This window comes from Melampsora larici-populina, assembly GCF_000204055.1.
Source record: "Melampsora larici-populina 98AG31 unplaced genomic scaffold MELLAscaffold_4, whole genome shotgun sequence".
Classification (NCBI taxonomy): Eukaryota; Fungi; Basidiomycota; class Pucciniomycetes; order Pucciniales; family Melampsoraceae; genus Melampsora; species Melampsora laricis-populina.
Window position 1 is genome coordinate 492,331 of NW_006768768.1, and position 20,173 is coordinate 512,503.

Here is a 20,173-nt window from a genome sequence, read left to right on the forward strand (position 1 = left end):
ATCTTGAATTACCACGTTGTAAATTTCCATATTAGTCATCTCTACTCGGAGGAAACAAGTCAAAGCTCTGCATTTGTATTAGTTTTTTTTCAGTTCTTCAATCCAACGAAGAAAAATATCCTCGACAAGTAAAAAAATCAAAGTCATCACTACGACAATGACCTCTATTAGCACTACGAGACAGTATCATCCTCCCCAAACATCCCATATATTTATTGACCTTGCAAACGGAAATCATCTCCTTTGATGGTTTGAGGATTTGAGAATATGTTTGCAGGATCATACAAATTCTTGATTTCAGATAACTTGAGATAACTATCCCAGAAATTCAAGATTGAGTTTTGAATGAGTTCATTGTGGATGACTTTGAAATTCATCATAAGAGGTTCCTTACTTTGTTTTGTAGTAGAATTTTTTCCATTGGTCATCTGGTAATCTAGAATCTATATAATTAGAATATCCCCTATGCAAAAAAGTGATTGGTTTGATTATAGTCAGGCATCTGTAAAAAACTTGTTCGTATCCCCAAGACTTTTGGTTTCTTGAAAACATACCCATATTCCCCATCAGGAGGATTATTTTCAACGATTGTCTTCACCATTTGATCTAAGCTTTCAAAAGCTTCCTCAGTAAAGGGCTGCTCTGGATTAGTAGCATAAGTGTAAAACTGATACCCCAAGCAAATTGTAAGTCGAGTATTCAATTCGAGTTTTTAAATTGGAATGAGAATAGGTCATTAACTTGTATGGTCCATAAGATATCACGTTGAGCAAAGGATGTTTGATTCATGGGTATTGAAGTGACTGCCGAGTTTCTTCCACCATAAAGCTCGAATTGTACAAACCATCCCTGATGATGAGAAAGGTCAAAAGCGTTGAAACCAATAAGCATTCAAATATATAGAGAAGAAGTTGACAAGTCGTACTGTTTTAATCTGTGGACCTTGAGTCACAAGATACTTTGAAAAAGCTTGAATGGAAGTTGTTGTCATTGGCATCGATTTGGGAGTTGTAAGACTCTTGACATAAAACTTCTTCCCATCCTCTTGTATCTCTTTCTCTATGAAAGAATATAAAGTCAACATCGTACCAAATTATGTTACATGTGGTTCAAGATTTATCCTTAGATGTCAACAGTTTTTTTCAGTAAATCTACTCACCTGACATCAACAGAGACTTTGAACCAGTTCTTTGAGCTAAATCTGTCAAACTCGCAATCCAATCACCAGTTTTCTCGGTTTTATCAGGAGGATACGGCTGTAGAACAAAAGAAATAAATGTCAAACTATCAATAACTCTTCTCATCTTCAGAAGAGCAAATACAACTTTACAATGACTGACCATCACATCAAAAAATGGTTTCATCACCTCCGAAAGTTTTGAAACTTCATCATACCAAGCACCTTCAATAACAAAAGATAAATCGTTATCCTTTTTACCCTTACCAATATTTGCATAAAATCCAATTTGATTTGGAATCTTTTCATTATTAGAAAATCTTTGAAAATTGATCAATGCATTTGAAAAATCCTCTTGATTCAAATTCCATTCATATCTAAAATTTGTGACTTGATTCGGTGCTTTATGTGTTTGGAATTTTATTGAAGTAATTATTCCAAATGACGATCCTGCTCCTCTTAAGGCCTATTTATATGTAAAGATACGATTCATTACATCATATAATTTGATGATCAATGTGAACGGTGCTTACCCAGAATAGGTCGGGGTTTTGCTTCTCTGAAGTTTCAAGGATTGTACCATTAGATAAAACAACTTCATGACCTATGATGTTATCTAATGTCAAGCCCCACATACGGCTACTATATCCGAACCTGATATGGACGTAGACAAAATGTTTAAAAGAAAAACACCTAAATTTAAATATAAATTTTCACGCTTTCTACGTTGATCACTGACCCTCCAAATGATGCGGTTCCTCCAATGCCCACACCAGGACATGTTGCATGAGGTAAGGCTCGTTTGCCTTTATCGTAGAGTTCAACAGCCATCTCGCCCACTCGATTTCCAGTACCTATATTAGCTATTCCACTCGAAGCTTCAAGTTCCATCGTCTTCAGTCGCACAAGATCTATAACTAATGCTCCGTCTCTCCCACAAAAAGCATAAGCTGTATAAGAATGTCCTCCAGAGCGCGCACAAACTACAACATCATATCAGATTCTCAGTCGACGATGATCATATATGTAGAAAAGTTGAGTGAATTGGAGTTGAACTTACTAGGAAGTTTCTCAGCAACTGAGATTTGAACTGCATTTGATACATCTTCTTTATTACGAGGTAAGATAATGGCAGCAGGAGTATAAGTAAACCGTTTATTATAAGCTTTTGCAAGTACTTCAAACTTGGGATCATCCGGAAAAACAGCTTCTATTTTTAATTCTGAAAACTTTGAACGAAGAGATTCTGCATCAGATTGAACTAAGGATGGCCACAATGCACCAAAGACAATAAAAGCTGAATAAAATTTGAGGTTTGATATCATTTTGCCTTTCAAAGATTCGAATAGTGGATTAATTAGATCACGTACAATGTGAACGTGGATGTGATCAAATGTAGAGGAGAGGTGAAGGTTTTAATCCATACACAACTTTCACTTCCTCTAGACTTTCTTTGTTGCTGAGTTTGATTAATCACCCGAGCATTTCATTTTCCCTCGGCATCCGAAGTGAACCAATAAAGGTAAAGGTGTTGAGCGGATCAAGACGATTCAACATACATATTGATATGTAGTAGCTACGTTTTTTCAGTCAACAGTCATAACGGGCAAGGACTTCATATGTAGGATCAAGTTTAATTCATGTAGGTCGAGTGGTTCGGGAGATGCAAGTGATTGTGGGAATTGCAACCGGTGTGGAATGGTGGTGTGGCGACGAGGGGATTTTTGTAAACTCTTCTTCGTTAATCAATCGAAAATTCAGGCTTTCAAATGCGTCCGATCATCCTTTCGCGCTGGCAAGAATGAGACGCTGATGCAAATCGAAGGTCCTAGGTACAAATCACCTTTGTGCATCGTTGATAGAGATGCGGACCGCATTTCTTTGTCTCTGTCTAGTTGCTATTCTTCTGTTTTTCTAGGGGAACGCTGGAGCTGCATCGTACACTCATGTCAAAAACATTGCCCCCGATGAGGTGATACGATGAGGTGATACGATGACTAGAGGCCAGAGCTGTCATCGACAACTTCCTGCATCGATACTCTTGAACAACCCCCAAGGGAATATTCGTACTCCAGTGCTTGACAACTCCACGGATCAGAGCAAGATACTAATCGGAAGACAAAATGAAACATGCTGAAAGGATCACGGTTTATCAATTAAGTTACAGTCGAACCCGCGCAATCACATAATTTGGGTGGAAGACTTTTCCTATGCATTTTGACGGGTTATGCAATCCCGTTGTCAAATTTGGCAGTAAAAAGCATCAAGATTGAGGAATTTTTCTATGCATTATCACGGGTTATGCAGCTGCGCGGGTATGCAATTGCGCGGGTTCGACTGTACTTCAACAGTGTGATCTTCCACAACACTGATAAATTCGCTCATTTTGGAAACAAACAAGACTTTTTGTTTAGATCGTTTCTTATTCTAACTTCAGTACATACAACTCGTCCGTCCATGTAAATCTCATATCAAAATCTTCTTTTTGTACCTTTAGAGCCATTAAACAATATCTATAATGAAATCATGGAAATGAAAGACCTACTTTTTCAAAACAAACCCGAGTTACCTTTCCCCGTTGATATCCTAATGTGCGATACAAGTATTCGAAATAGACGTATTATCATGTTGATGACATTGGTAACGTTTTTATCAATATCTCGCTTTTTTTCCATTCCAACTTGCGTCACTAGAAAATCGTTGGTGAGGTCTAGAGATGCGCTCAGAGATATGTTTAGGTCCTGTCGGAGGACTCGCCACTCCGTTTCGTAGGACAGCACCTTGTCCGAGCCGTTCATTGAGCTTTGAAGTCAACATGCAAGTATTCATCAGTCTCTTGTTCTACTACTATTTTGCAATCTTGGAGGAGCTTACTGAAACACCTCGTCCCGCAACAGGAGCTGGTTTCACGCGAGCAGCCAAACTATTATGATTATTGTTCTTGGCAACAGGGCCTGTCGGTATGACCGGTGACCTTGGATTCAAAGAGTTCATATCTTGTATTCGGTCGCGCAATGAGCCTTGTGCCGCTGTGGTCTGAGGTTCATCAAAGATAGCCATGAACGGCTAAGATATATAATAAGTATCAGATCTCATCACGATCGGCTTATTGCTCCCGTCGCCAGGGCGATCTCAACCACAAATAGAGGAGCAAAAGCAACGTCAACTTACGCGCATCTGTTCATCAACTGTCCTTGAAGGTTCTGATACTCTTGAGGCTCGCCCTCGAAGACTGATTGACCTTTCTTCGTCGGGCACGCTAGGCTTGTTCAGAGATTTAGAAACGAGATTGGTGGCTCCGTTTTTGCCTTCCGGACCAATAGGATGGATACGACCGAGGATTTCAGGAGATTTCGGTCCTGGAGGGGACCCGGATGCTTGTTTGGTTTGTGGGCGACTAGCTTCTCGATTTTCAGATGCTCTGCGATCAACAGGTTTTACCGTCACGGAATTTTCGGCTGCAATCGCCTCACTGGCATTTGTCTTCTTTCTTTTCGAAGCTGATGGTTGAGCTGGAAGAGCCGCGTCGACAACTACTGGTCCGAGTCGAGATGCTAGCGATGTTGACGACTTGTTTACCGTGGGCGTTGGAGGCTCCGAGTGATGAATATCTGAGTTCACGATGGGCAAGGACGCTTCGTCAGGCGTAGGTGAAGCACTGGCCCCCCTCTTTCTGTTCCTCGGTACCTCTGAGCCCGCAGAAGGACCTATCGCAGAAACTGGCTGTGCTAGTCCACTGGAGATCGCCCTCTTGGTGGACCGCTGATTCACCTCTGGGTCATTGGCTTCAACCCTGGAGGGAACCCCACGATCGGGGCCGTTGGCAGGTCCCTTGGGCGGCGACTGTCCCTCTTTCAGATTCCTTTCCCCGCGATGAGGTATTTCTTCAGTTTCCAAACGGGCAATACGCTCCGCGCGTTCCATACGCTCCAAACGCTCCAAACGCTCTGCACGCTCGAGGCGCTCCGCACGCTCGAGGCGCTCCGCACGCTCGATGCGCTCCGCCCGCTCTAAACGGTCACCTCGCTCCAATCGATCATCTGGATATCGTGCCGGATACACGTTACGGTCGCGGGGATTACGATCGTGGGGATAGCGGGCTGAGTAGGCATCGCCTGGTGGCGGTTCCACCCGCTCATCAGCATGCCGATGACTTACATATGTCGCGTCTCTAGTAGCCGCGCCGCGGGGAGATACACTTCGAGACGAGCGACGACGATGATAAGAGTCTCTTTGATAGTCACGCGGATCTGGGTGGATATCATGGTAGCGAGATGGCGGTGGCGGCGAATGATAATTACGGCTTGGCCTGACTACTTCCACAGCGTTATGGGACGGGATCCTGTGAGACGCTGATACAACACACCGCATGAAACACATCAGTAACGCGGTGATGAGATGATGGCTGACGGATGCGAAAATGTATGAATTTGGTCTGATACCTGGTTCACGAGGAGGATGGGGAGGGCCTCGAGATTCGTGATACCTCGGCGAAGCAGTATCCTCGGCTCTTATAGGCGCCGAGCGAGGAGGCTCATACCTCGCGCTACCATATTGCCACGTTGGCTCAGGATGAGCTGAACGCGAAGCCATACGGTTCTCAACATACGCTCGGGGACCGACAGGTACAGCATCTTTTGTAGATACATACGGAGCTGAGGATAGTCGACCGGGTTGCAAGATGATTTCAGTTCACTTCAATGGTTGAATGGGCCCATCTTTTTGCGTCTTTTGCCCCTAGCTGTACCCTGCCTACCGAAGAGTAAGACAACTGACCCTCTCTGTACTTGCGATCACGAGAATCCTCATAAGTTGGGGACGCTGCTCTCCGAGGAGGCGGTGTCAAAGATCTCGTTCGGCTTGATCTGGGTCGGACTGGTTCGCGAGACCGGTAAGGATCTTCAGGTGGATAGCGCGACGCCGAGATCCGCCGAGATCCGTCCACGATACGATCTTCTTGGTGCGGCGGAGGCTCGCGATCTGGTAGGTTACAGGACATACAAGGATATCCCACAAAAGCATATGATAAGCTGATCATTCATGGGCTGAGATATGTTGTGATTGTTATTTAGCTAGTGAAGAAGAGGTGTATTTTGAACCGGGTTGACATTCACTGAAGTGAGGTGATATGAGCATGGCGAGAGCAATGGGTATTTAGAATGAGAAGTTCGGGTCAAAGAGCCCCTCGGGCGGGTTGTGACAGATGTTGATTGAGGCAAGGTTTTCAATTGCGCCTGCAGCGTGAAGAGACCCAGCTCGAGCCACCACTCAACCTTAATAAACTAGTGTGAACAAATGATTCATGTCTTCTTTTTCTCGCAGCCGTTCAAGAGACGAGGGAAGGCGATTGCTGACGGCGGAAAGCATTGAAACATGATAAGCAAAACATGATTACTGTAGCTTACGGAAGGAGCCAGACGCAGAGTTTTTGACATCGTCAAAGGCACGATCGCGCGGGCGGTACGACATACTATCGCCTTCGGGCCGACGGTCGGGTTTGATGATCTCGCGTTCCTTATCGGCGTAGTCATCATTCATGCGTCGCGACGTATCCGTTCTCATCACTTTGATATCAGCATCAGCAGTCGAAGTTCGTCGTTCATTCTCTTGAAGATATCGCACATCGTCTGGCGCAGTAGGCCTTACATACTCAGCCCGTCGAGCGGAACTCTTTGAAGGTGCTGAAACTTCGGCAGTACGCAAGTCAGACTTGTCAACCTTGGGGGATGTTCTCGATTGCGCCATCATAGCAGCATCCACATTAGGCGATTGATTTGATTTGTGTTGTGCGTTTTGTGCAAAATCAACGGCGATCAAGTTACTGTGTTTGGGATTACGGCGCTCGACAGTATTCGATGTAGTGCGTTTATCACCGTTAAGGTTTTGCTGACGGTCCGCCGCGGGCATCGTTGGCAATTCTGTAGTGGCTGGCTGAGAAATGTGAGAACATATCAGCCATGGACGCAATGGACTAAAGATCGAGTCGGACCTACCCTTGTGGGCGGAGGAACACCAGAAGCAGCCTCGGTTGGTAGAGTCCACTGGCTTGTACGAGTGATTGCATTGACGTAATAGACTTTACCTTGCTTGGAGAGACGGGACATCCAGCCATTAGGCAAGGCGGGAGTCGATTGATCGGCTTCAGCCACACCTTTTTCACGATTCACAGCATCTTGATTAGAGGTCGAGGCTTCAAAAGAGTTACTTGGGGGATTGCGAGACGATGTTGGATCGGGTTGGCGTTGAGAGAGCGACCGATTGGAAGAGCTTGTAAGGGAGCGGCGAGACTCGATTTTTGAGGAGGCGTGGGCCTGAGCCGCATCTGCATAGCGGGCAGCCGAGGCCATTGCTTGAGGGCGATCAGGAGGCATGTAAGATGCTCTTTCACCTGGCGGAGGATTTTGGGTTGAAGCACTCGCTCCAGTGATGGGTTTTGATGTAGAAGCCGACAGAGTAGAAGGCTTTGAAGTTTCATGTCGTCTCTCCGATTGATGTTGTGGAGCTTTACTATGTGACCGTTGGGCGTGAAGTGGAGACCTATTTGAACGGCCGGAGCGTGTACTATAGAGTTTTGAGAAATTTGTAAGGATATGAGGAACTGTTGAACATGAACACAGATGACAAATATTTGAGGGATCACGAACTTGTTATGGTTTCCAGAGGCAGGATGCAAATTAGCCGGAAGTGGATCCCCATTGTGATCGGAGCCGCCAAGTGAGATTACATCGAGACCATCTTCTGAATGAACCAAATGACGCGTTGGTAGATGTTTACCACAAGTGTTGAGATGTGGAAAAAACGGAAACGAAGGAATGTTTAAGCTAGAGGAAAACAAATTTAGAGGAGTTAGTAGAGTGGGACTGACCGTCTTCTTCACCAAAATCAAGTACATCCTCCGGGTCCATGCTGTTTGAAGGATCGATCGAAGGATAGTTGAATAAAGATAAACCAAAATGAGAAGGAAAAGCAGATGTATAGAAGAATATCAATTGAAGATCGAAATCGAAATCAACTCAAAGTCTAAAAACCTTCAAGGACTCAAGTTAACCAAACAAATACAACGCAGTAAACAGTCAATTGATGGAAAATGGCTCAAAACCATTAAAAATTAATGGTTTTACTTATACACTTAGACTTAACCAAGTCAGCAGCATCATAAGTCTGATTCATAACTCATCAGAACACATTTCACCCATGTGATTTCTGCTAGAGAATAGATGACAGATTCAGAACTCATCCTCACAAGGTGCAGGTTCTCTTCGAATCAAACACCCGCTCTAGTGTGTTCTATCCAAGGGAAACCAAGCTTTAAAGGCACCATTTAGTAATCTCCTATTTTACCCTTAATCTTTGTCTCCAATCTACAGAATCCGCTACAAAGATGTCTTCGATACGCCCTGAACAAAGACAGGAAAATGGGCTGTCAAATGGCAGAATTCCTAGCACCTTACCTATCGGAGTAGCAGCCGCACAACAACTTTTCAAAAACCACAATTGAGCACAGTGCAATGCAAAGAGGAATTCATAGTAGACCCCAAAGATGTTGCTTCGTACAACATTATTCTTCTGAGGTAAGCACACAGGATCCCTCATAAATCCAAATGAAAATCCAACACTTGTCATACCAGAATTCTTTTGAGGGTGATTTTGGACTTACCGCTTATTCTACTTTGATAGCTCTACACTCGTCTTCTTTGGAATACGTGCTTCTTGTAGTAGACTGCGAACAGCTCAACTTGAACCTCTTTGACCACAGTCAAGTCCATCCTTTTCAGCCCCGTTGATGAGTAGAGATGAACAATCACTGGATTTTTTTCCAATAAGTACATTCAAAAATGTAGTGAATGTGCTCTTAGACTTTACGCACTGTTCTTGATTTTTCCTGATTGGTGTCATCCTGCCTTGCGAGTTCCACTGCCAGGTCTCGGGATCCAAGGATGTTAAAGAGGCAAGAAAAATCTTTGTAAAGAAATCCCGAACTCAAGATCTGTGTGAGTAACCTTGCCCGCCAAAGACCCACTTAAACATTCTACCATTTGTCTTGTCTTTCTTGTTTTCTACTCAGGTCGTACTTATAGAAAGCTTCCATAAGCTATCAAACCAGTAATAGTATGAACAAAATTATTTTAACCTGGTGGTGGTAGTTGTTCTTTCCCTACAGTTCCTGGGATTTTACTTCATCGCATAGAAATATTCTCACCAAACAATCAAAGTATTGAGAATGAAATACCCTCAGCGACTTCGATTTCCGTGATTCCTCACAGTTTTATACGTTTTATTGCTCGAACGCATAGGGAGTATATGAATTTATATCTTGCACGAGCCGGACAAATATATGGTTTGGGTATCTAAGACTGACCTATAGCTGGGGAGTTGGAATTCATGATCAAACATTATTTGGATGACGAGGAATTCTTTTACGAGGTTGATCACTCGGTTGAAAATCGTTCGCATCACTGTAGTAGAATATTTAAAACGTGACAATTTGAAAACATATGAAAGATTATGGACCATGAGTGTTCTTTGACGGCTTCAGTCTTTACTACCATTGAGATATCTTAAATCAATCGGACAAGATCCAAACACAGGTCGTGTCTGCCAAAGAGGATTCGATCTTTTTCTAACAGAAGGGAAGTTCTGTTGAATCGTGCTCCTGGATATTGATTAAAAGTGTTCATGATATCTTCAGGAATGGTACAACATAGAACCCAACGTGAAAACCTGTAACAAATGGGAGGACAGTCCTCTCTGGAGATGAATGTGAGTACCCTGTCATTTATCTACTTGCATATTGACAATTTCTTTGGAATGTAGTTGATGCCACTTTAAAATGTTGCAGCTCTTACAGAGGCCCTCAAGCAAGCTGACTTGATTCTAAACATCCGAATTGGCCTCAGGCTCCAAGAGCCAAAAAGACCCTTCATACTCCTACATCGATAACAATTATAGTCTTTCTTTCACCGTAGCATAGATCTCAAGGTACTTCAACCAACCAATTATCACATCGCAGCCACTAATGGTTTAGGTTGATAGGCATCTGGCTGTATATGATCTTTTTCTCTATGATTTGTTGTTTATGACCGACTATAACCAATCGTAAATAAATTGAATCTCACTACTTTTTCGCTGGAGAGATGTGACTGGAAAGGTGATATGAACGCAAACATAAGATTTCCTCTTAACGTGGGACAAGCGAACCACGTCACGGCTCATGGAGTCAAATCCCGGGCACAAGCTGGGCTTGTTTGATAAAGTTTTGGTAGTCAAAAATCATGATGAGAATTGAATTTTCGAATCGGTAACTTTGGCAGATAAAAAGTCAAATATGACTCCTCTATGAAGTTTTATCAGGTCTTATTCGAAGATGATCAAAAAAATCCTGTTTGAGTGAACATGAAGAAAGTCAGCGAAGGTTTGGTAGTGAGTGATATCAAGTCTAAATACGGTAAGGTACCCTTTTCCATATATCGAAGTCAGAACAAAAGACCAGACCGACGAAATCCACCAGTGATCATGATGCCAATGGCAAATGGTAATTTCCTTTTCCTCAGCTAACAAAGAACCTGAATCAGTTCAACTTCAACCCCACTCCCGATTCCGAGATGATGAGAACTTACATCTGATACCTCAACAAAAGGCAAAAGGCAAAAGGCAAATAGAATGAGGTAGTTTAACATTCTGGGGGTACCAATTGAACAAAGTTTCCTGCTTATTGTTCGACATGAACGAATCAAAAAGAAACAAATCAACAAATCAGAAGTTTAAAAGTCACTTCATCCGGAAATCACTCCATTCATCAATCAACCAATTTCCTTCTACGGTTCAAACAGAGCGCATCAAAATCCAGAGGAACTGGAGCTCCTCATTTTAAATCAAGATGAGAAGCCAAGATCGTCTTCAACCAACACTCCACAACTACCCAAACACTTTTCCACAAACCACAACTCAACTTTCTTCTTTTCTAATCATTCGACATAAATACATAAAATTGAAAAAAAGATGCCGGTCTATCCATTCAAAAGCACTCCATTCGATGGAATCAAAACCGATACATCTGAAGATCAAGCAGAAACAGAACAAGACATTTTAGAATTATTCTTACCTTGGTCCTCAGAAACCCTGGTTAAAGATTCTGAAGTTTCAATCAACCAGACTCAAGAAACAAAATCTATGATCCAAAAACCAATCGAAACTTCTGTGTTGGCAAAAGATGCTCATGTTGAATTTATTAAATCGACTCTTAAAGAGATACCTACTCCTTTTACTGCATTAGATTCAAGTAGATCTTGGTTATCATTTTGGATTTCGAATTCCATGTCGATGCTCAATGCGCCTTTCGAAGAAACCGAACATAAAGCTTTAATCGATACTATCTTATCATTCCAAGATCCTAATGGTGGTTTTGGTGGAGGTCCAGGACAAAGTGCTCATCTAGCTTCTACCTTTGCTTGTACATTAGCTTTATCATCATTACTAGCTAAATCCGAAGCTGATCTCGTTCAACAAACTTGGTCAAAAGTCAATCGAGATGGAATGTATGAATGGATCTTAACTCTCAAACAATCTAATGGTAGTTTTCTTATGCAAAAGAATGGAGAATCAGATGTTAGAAGTTGTTATTGTGTATTGATCGTTTCAACTTTACTTAATTTCTTAACACCTGAATTAGCCATCGGTTTACCTGATTTTGTTGCTGATAGTCAAACTTATGAAGGTGGTTTTAGTTCTGGATCATCAACCCTCAAATCCCTCTCAAACAGCCAACCATTCGGATCCGTTCCTCTTGGTGAATCTCATGGTGGTTATACTTCTTGTGGTGTACTTTCACATTTCCTTTTGAAAAGCTTATCAAACACGATTCCAATCACCTCGATCGACTATGAAGCTTGTTGGCGTTGGTTAACGAGTATGCAAGGATTACCGATCGAAGGTGGTGGGTTCAGAGGTAGAAGTAATAAATTAGTAGATGGTTGTTATGCTTGGTGGTGTGGTGGTCTTTTCCCTGTGATTGAGAATTTAATCCAAGAAGAAATCAATCAATCCAAAATTGAAGATGAAAAAGATGTATTCGAGTTTTCTAATTCGTCATACGATCGTCGAGGATTACAAGAATATGTACTTTTAGCTTCTCAAGGTCAACCAATACCCGAAGGAAAAGGAGGACTACGAGACAAACCATTTATGGGAGTCGATATTTATCATACTCATTATGTACTTTCTGGTTTATCATCTTCTCAACATTTTCATCAATTCTCTTTAGATAAATTACAAGATCTTGATCGAAAGTTTAATTCTGAAATCGTGTTGAAGAATGGAATTAAAGGTTTAAATGAAACTGATCAAATCGGAATCGAAAGAATGAAAAAGATTTATTTGAATTCATTGGCTTGGATAGATGTGAAGGAAAACCAATTGGTGATTGGTTTAGATGAAAATCTTATTGAATCTATTCATCCGGTTTTTAATATTTCTAATCAAGCTGTTCAAGTCACTATGAATTACTTTTATTCTCAAACTTGATTCTGTATTTTAATCTTTTCTCTGAAAAAGTTGTCATCCTTTAATCGAGTTTTTCTTGAATTCTTCAACTTTTTTATGTCTTGAAACAACTGAAATTGTAAATAATTCAATACGCTTCTTTCTTTAGGTCCGTTGAGGACTCAATCTTGTTCATATGTCTTAGAGTCAAATGGTCATAATTTGTTTCCAGACACACCATGGAGCTGAGCTTACAGGGTACGACGTGCCATTCTTTTGTCACTCAGCTTGAGTTGAGTAAAATATAGTGAGGACTTGGGAATTTAACCAATGCTGATCATTTTGGAGTGAATACCAACTGATATGGGTATGGGTTATGATGACCCGGGTGAAGCTTATGCTTATAGTGAGTCATGAGGTATTCTGAAAAGTGTTTCTGCAAGTGATGTGGGGATTGAAATTTACCAAATCACCAAAAGATCATTTACACAAGAAATTCATGAAATCCATCAATCCCATTGAACTCGAACCACATAGATGTCAGCTGATAGAACCAGTTTGATCGATTTACCAACCGAAGTAAGTCAGTCTTTTCTTTCTTTTCAAACCAACTTCACTTAATTCTGAAATCATTCAAAACTAAACTTCGAAATACCAAATCTTTTTCCCTATACAATAAGATCTTATTAGATATTCATTTATTATCATCATCCGAAAACTTACCTATCATTTGTCAAAGATTTAAAGAAATCTTTCATCAATTTACTACCAATCGATATCGAGCCAATTATTTATGGAGAAAATATATTTTAACAGATTATTTATTTCAAGGAGAATTCCAATGGAAATCACAAAGAAAACATAAATGGGATTCTATTCTTACGAATCGATGTTGTACACTTGAAGTTTTAATGATTTTAAGAAAATTTCATCAAGATGAATTTAAAGAAACTTCAAAAGATCTTATCTCTTCATCATTAAGACCGACTCGGTCACCCAAGATTTTCATTAGTCAACTTCCTACTAGATTATTTAAACCAATGACATCTAAAGATCAAATCGAATTAACCCACTCGTTTCAGTACATTTCGATTCTTTTAAAAGACTTCAACGTTTCACCCAAACGACTTGGCGGCTATCCTTTATCCCGTTCAATCCTAAGTGGCGAATTAAACTTTATTCGACTTTTCTTAACCTATGGAGCGAACCCATCAGATAAAGATAATTTGAGTATCATGATTGCTATCAAGACGGGTGATTTGAATTTAGTTAGAATGTTAATCGAAGTGGATTTCGTTCATCCGAATGAACTTGAAGAATCTAAAAAAATCGGTTTGAACTATCAGCTTGATGGTTTGAAGTCTCATAAGAAAATCAGGTTAGAAGATCGGGTGAAGGTGGTGGATGAGATGTTGGATAAAGCTTTAAAACGTAAAGATTATAAGATGGGTGAATATTTTATGGGTAAAGGTGAGTGATCTTTGTATAACTTGATGGTGTTTTGATTTGGTTCTGATTCTGATTCGAATTGAACACTAATGTATGTCTTTGGTTTGGACTTTTAGGTGCTAGACCTACATTAGAGACTCTTAAATTAGTCGAGTTTTGAATTCCATCAGTTCATTCATGCATCCATTCATCATCATTTTCCAACCTTCATCATGTAGAATCAAGTAGCTATCACTTCATTTGACTTTCTGTTCTTTTGTTTCCCCCCCTAGATCACTTTTAATGTTTTGCATATCTCATTGACATTTTATAAGAATTTTGATTGCATATATGTCTTATCTATTTTTTCAATCATATCATTTACTGAACTTACAGGAAGTACATAGGTCTGTAGATCTGGTTTAAAGATGAGGTAGGTTTCCATGTATATCAAGGAATAAGCTTGGTTATCTGTAGTGTCACGATTCCACGAACTTTAGATCTGTTGCATTTGGTTGAGAACTTGAGAGTGAGACTGATTTGCAAAAGAATCAATCAGAACAGATCAGAACTTAAGAAGACAATTGAATTTAATTCAAAAATGAAGATTTGAGAAATGTATGTAGTTTAGATCTAAGTTGCATATCGTTAAGTTTTAGTTTCAGTTCTAGAACTTCATTCTCACGTGATTTGGAATTCTATACTTTTTAAACTGGTTTTGTAAAAGTCTAAATTCGATTTCAGATTAAATTTAAGTATGTTTAAGTATCAATCTAAACTTAATGTTTGGTTATGTACAATTCTCAGATTTAAAACGACTTCTCTCTTCTTGATCTAGTGTTTCAAGTTCCTTCCGATCCTGGTGTAAACTTGAAAATTTAATACTTTTTAAATAAATCTTTGATTTCATCATTTTCAACTCTTCAACCGAAAGAAAACGTCGATCATCGTCATATCAATAATTTTGAACCTTTCGTGTTCTCTCAATCTTTTTAATTGGTAAAACTAGGGAGAACTCTTTATTTAATTTAAACCAAAAGTTAGTGATAAAACCCCTTAAGGGGAGGGTTTCCTTAAAAGTCTTTTAATCGTTTTAAACAACTCTTTTTTTTTTGGAAAGATTTGGTTAAATTTTGTCAAGTTGAATTTCGATCGAAAATCGTTCGTAATTCAAATCGATCGAGTTTTGTGTGTTTTGAAAGTTTTCCAAAATTGATTTTGTTTGCTACAACCCACACTTTTTTTGGTTTTTTGTTCATTTTCGATTTTGATTTTTAATTCTACTAAAACCCAATCATCCATTCATCAAACCTCGAATCATAAAGTCAAAGTTAGTATTTTTAAAACTTCATTCGGTTTGATTAAAATCACTTTATTCTTTTTCTCTTTTTATTCTCTTGATTTTAAGACTTTTCAATTCTTTTGATGATCAATTGTTAAATTTCATGAACCCCACCAAGCTTTTGGATTCTGATTGTGAACTGAATTTAAATTGGTTCAACTGATTTTCTTAATCCTCAAACTGATTCTCGATTTATCTCTTTTTCTCGATCATCATCTCAGTGTGGAACAGTAATCCGAATCAGGTAAACTATATCATCTCAACTCTCTTCACCACTCCAAACTCAACAAACACTCATCCTCACATCCTCACTCACTCCTACACTTCTGACACTGACTTGATCATCTTCATCAGCCTAATCACCTCTCCAGTCCTCAGTCCAACTTACCTTCAACTGCTCCCATCACCTTGACCTCCAACCCCACCCATGATTCAGCATCATCGCCCTCGATCGATTCACCTAATCCAACTTCAATCGATAAGGATCCAACCGAACCTATCATCTCACCTGATCCACACTTGAACGATCTACCAGTCCCATCACCCAGTGAGACTAACAATTTCTTCAAACAGTCTACCTCCAATGACCAACTCAGTCGATTCACAAACGCACCAGGAGGAGGTATAGGCATTGAAAAGAGTCCTTCGAACACGTCTTCTAATCAATCTCAATCTGCGGTACATCCATTCCTTAAACAACAAGATCATCAAGCCTCCAATACTAGTCCGTTCAATGCTGCTGCCATCAAAAACAATCAACAGAGTAGTCCTACTCTCATCGGACCTGGATCTCCTTCTAGTGCGAAGTTCAAAACCCGTTCGGTGAGTTTGGAATGCTTGACCTTTACATATCTCATAATCAAGTCCCTCATTCCCTTTTTCTTCTGGCTTTCTCTCTCTCTCCTTAGCAAGGAGGAAGACCAAAGGATGCGGTTTGGGTCTATTTCCATACCAATGGAAATGGAACCGACGAACGCGCCACCTGTAAATATTGTGGATGGCACGTTGAGAGACCAAAGGCCTTTAGGATGAGAGATCATGTGGCCCAATGTGCACAGATTGATCCAGTCAGAAGGGCTGAAATGTCACAATTGATCGCTCTTAAGGAAGCGGCTGCTGCTGCTAAACAGGAAGAGAAGGCGAATGCGACGACGACGGCTTCCACGGTTGAACTTGGTTCGGCGCCTAAGAAGAAGAAAGTCGATCATCCGGTGATTCCGTGAGTGGTTTAATCATCTGATCTGACTAGGAAAAGGTGAAGAGTGTTGGAATTGCTTTGATTGACCTGTTTTGGATTTGGTAGACGGCCTGTTTTTGCAACTGGCAAAAGTCCAGTCACTTGTCATGGTAAGTCATGATCCTAACCTGATCACTCAAGGATGAATCATTTGGAAAGAGTTTGACTGAATTTGGATTATTTTTGCGGGTTCCATTAGTTCTTGATGCGACATCTGGTAAACCGGGTGATGAGATGGGGATCCGATTAGATCGATTGACGTCCAATGGATTCGTTTTGATCGCTAATGGAACAACTGATCATGATGGAAGATGTAATACACTTTTACCTGGTGGATCTCGACCTGAGATTGGAATTTATAAAGTCACTTTCTTTAGTAATGAATGTAAGATTGATTTAAGCCTTTCTTTTGAATCTGGATTGTAGAAAAAACAAAGAAAGAATTGAATTGATGATTGTTTTTTTTGGTTTCTTACAAAAAAGTTTATCAAAAGAGAGGAATCGTTTCGTTTTATCCGTTTGTGGAAATCACCTTTGAAGTTAAAGATCCAACTGAACATTATCATATTCCATTACTCTTGAGTCCTTATTCATTCTCGACTTATCGTGGATCTTGAAAGCCGAAAAAGAAATTTCGAAGATCAAGTCGATAATTCCTGAATTCAAAGAATATATATATATATACGTGTGTGTGTGTGTGTTTTGTATGTATAGAGATGATGGACCATTTGATGATGATGATGTGGGATGCGGGTGAATTGGTTTGAGAACTTTTCTTTTTTCTTTCTCTCTATCTCTTTGTTTTGAAAAGAAAGAGAGTTTCAATGAGATTGTAGTGTGTCTATTGTGATTTTGTTTGTTTCTATGTAGTAGGTTTATCATACAATCAATACCATTCTAAACAAAAAAACAGAAAAGAAAAGAAATTCAATTAAGAATGTGATGTTTATGTATGTAAACCTTTGTGTGAGGGAGTTGGTTTTGTTGGTGGAATTTTGGAGTTAGAGATCAATGATCAAATTGATGTGTGTAGTTGATCCAATCAGATCAAAGTGAGATTTGATGAAAACCTATTAATGAGGCACTTGAGATGAAGGTTTTCCACAACCAGAACAAATGTGTTTTTCAAAGGGTTTGAGTTTAGTTTGTTTGATGAAGTTTTGAAACATTGATTGGGTTTTGAGATTTATAAAAGTTTGTGGTATTGGTATTGTTTGGACAGAAGGATATATATAAGAACTCCTCAGACAAAATCTATGAAAGAAGTCATCAAAACTGATCAGAACTGATAACTGAGTATGATAAATATGATAAAAAAAAGAGGAATCAGATTGAGAATGATGAAGTTGTTTATGTTGCAAATAGGATTCTTGTTTGGGAAGGTGTGGTGGGAAAGGGAAAGTAAGATGATGAAATACATATGATAAGTATTTTAGCATGAGGAAATTCAAAAGTGAGAGTATAATGCTCAGACTTATGTGGTCTTGCCAATTGGTGACTAGTAAATGGGATTGGGTATCATGGTGCCACTGCTCCTCTTGTGAACTGTGGTATAGGATTATGTAAGAGTGTAAACTGTAAAAGTGGTAAGGAGCTTAGAAATTTTTGACAAGTGTTTGGTTTTTTTAGAAATAGATTTGATAATGAAAGTGTGTATAAAGATGTGATTACATAAGTGAAACAGTTACTATAGTTCTAGTGAGAATCTAATCTCACCTCTACCTCACCCTTTGGTTATAAAAAAAATTGATTGATTTATATTAATGTCTTTTGTACTTTTGAAATTGATTTAATCGAATGAATTACTTTTTTGTGTTTACTGTGAAGAAAAGGGTTTAGTTCAAAGTATCAGTACATATGTGAGGGAGATATCTTGATGAGGATGGTTTCAAAGAGTAATGGATCAATCTGGTTTGAAAAACTGATTGGGTTAATCATCGGACTGGGTCTGGAGTAGGTTAAAGTATGGCTTAGAAATGGAAAGGGTTTGAGTGAAAATTAAATTAGGTTGGTTTGGTCTGGCTGCCTGATGATGTGAAAATAGGGTAAGGATACAAGTCAGCCCTGTCAGCCCTGGGTACATGGTACATATACATGTACCCCAAACTAACTTAGAATATACAATTTCTACTTATAAACCTAATTACATGTACATACAGCTTACAAAACACATGTAACATGTAATAGAACATATACAAACATCAATTACATATACATATACATTTAAAATCATATGTAATATGTAATAAAACACCAATTACACCTCATAACTCAGTGTCAAGAGTTAAAATGCTTATACTACATAAATTACATAACATGTATATGTAATTATGTAGTATTAATAATCATAACTAAGAGTAATGATTAAACCTTAAACCACAGTAGTGATACAAACAAATATCACTAAAGTTAGGTTTGGAGCGGAGAGTATATAAACTCCTCCTCTCTTAGCCTTCAGAGAGTTCCCCCAAGCTTTTTTATTACACATTAATTTTTGAAGTAACATCAAGAGTCTTATAATAATAAGACTAGTGATACACTTCTTTAATTTTAATCAGCTTCCTGATTAAAAGTAAGTAATACTTCCTTCACTCCCTGGATCCTCTACTTCCCCCAAGTAGAAATTATTGTAGGTTGGTGACCTTCCAACAACCCAAGGCTAGTGACCTACGTACAATTACTTTCTGGTTGGTGACCTTAAGAACAACCCCAAGTTGGTGACTTTAAGAACAACCAGAGTAGTGACCTTTATCTCACTCTTTAATCCGTTACATAAAGATTAAAGGAAGGACTTGGATCCAACCTTTATCCCATTATATTATTTAATTATTAGAATCTTAAACCTCCTTTTAAGGGGTCAATTAGCTGAAGTCTGTCTGGACTTGTCCAAACAGACTCTTCCTTTTCCCTGTTTTCCCTTTCATCCTTATAACTTTTGTTGTAGTTACTTTATATTTGAAATATAAACTTGATTATTAAAATCCATAAGAACTTTCTTAGCCCAATTAGTGAGCCTTGAGTCCTCATCTGAGCCCTCGAGTCTCACAAGCCCTATGCTTGTTTGGTCAGCTCTGTTTGGGAGCCTGGAGTCTTTCAAAGTAGGTTGTGACCATGGAACTGACCTCTGTAGAGTCTTTAACCAGCTAAAAGACCTGCCCCAAGACCACACAGTGCCAAGAAAGACAGCAGCTACTTTCTTGCTGGTGAAGTAAAACCATGGGTACTCAAAGTATCAGGACTAGAATGAAGAATACTGCAAATGAGTTGGTGGATTATCACAGAGTGCACACATGACCATCAAAGTCACTTTGGATGTGTGTACAGTCAGTGACTATGATATCTCTTACATATAAAAATGTGACTAAATTTTGTACCCATAGACCACATCAACATGTGTGAAGTGCCAGTAGCACTATGGGGGTGTACTACCTGACATATCACTGTTCTATCAGGTTCATGTGAAGAGTACAAACATACCTTAGACATTGTACAGTTGGATAGAAGGTCTTAA

The 20,173-nt window shown here is 39.6% G+C and overlaps 5 protein-coding genes across 5 annotated transcripts; 3 read left to right on the forward strand and 2 right to left on the reverse strand.

Moving 5' to 3' along the window:
- Positions 1–212: 212 nt before the first annotated feature.
- On the reverse strand, positions 213–2,502 carry MELLADRAFT_102646 (uncharacterized protein; the record flags this gene model as incomplete). The annotated part of the gene is made up of 10 exons (XM_007405791.1): positions 213–315; positions 395–463; positions 555–667; positions 742–849; positions 926–1,059; positions 1,160–1,256; positions 1,341–1,643; positions 1,711–1,831; positions 1,917–2,160; positions 2,238–2,502. 10 exons carry the CDS (start codon positions 2,500–2,502, stop codon positions 213–215), a joined length of 1,557 nt encoding a protein of 518 aa, XP_007405853.1.
- Positions 2,503–4,024: 1,522 nt separating this feature from the next.
- MELLADRAFT_59827 (uncharacterized protein) lies at positions 4,025–8,082 on the reverse strand (the record flags this gene model as incomplete). The annotated part of the gene is made up of 7 exons (XM_007405790.1): positions 4,025–4,243; positions 4,349–5,519; positions 5,544–5,832; positions 5,954–6,157; positions 6,583–7,108; positions 7,171–7,775; positions 8,043–8,082. 7 exons carry the CDS (start codon positions 8,080–8,082, stop codon positions 4,025–4,027), a joined length of 3,054 nt encoding a protein of 1,017 aa, XP_007405852.1.
- Positions 8,083–11,347: 3,265 nt separating this feature from the next.
- On the forward strand, positions 11,348–12,697 carry MELLADRAFT_33476 (uncharacterized protein; the record flags this gene model as incomplete). Its single annotated transcript, XM_007405428.1, has 1 exon — positions 11,348–12,697. One exon carries the CDS (start codon positions 11,348–11,350, stop codon positions 12,695–12,697), a length of 1,350 nt encoding a protein of 449 aa, XP_007405490.1.
- A 447-nt stretch (positions 12,698–13,144) lies between these two features.
- Positions 13,145–14,571, forward strand: MELLADRAFT_76728 (uncharacterized protein; the record flags this gene model as incomplete). Its single annotated transcript, XM_007405429.1, has 3 exons — positions 13,145–13,234; positions 13,336–14,125; positions 14,221–14,571. 3 exons carry the CDS (start codon positions 13,193–13,195, stop codon positions 14,262–14,264), a joined length of 876 nt encoding a protein of 291 aa, XP_007405491.1.
- A 2,289-nt stretch (positions 14,572–16,860) lies between these two features.
- MELLADRAFT_33387 (uncharacterized protein) lies at positions 16,861–17,279 on the forward strand (the record flags this gene model as incomplete). Its single annotated transcript, XM_007405430.1, has 2 exons — positions 16,861–17,047; positions 17,146–17,279. Coding segments are annotated over 2 exons (321 nt in total), but the record flags the coding sequence as incomplete, so codon positions are not given.
- Between the last annotated feature and the right edge of the window lie 2,894 nt (positions 17,280–20,173).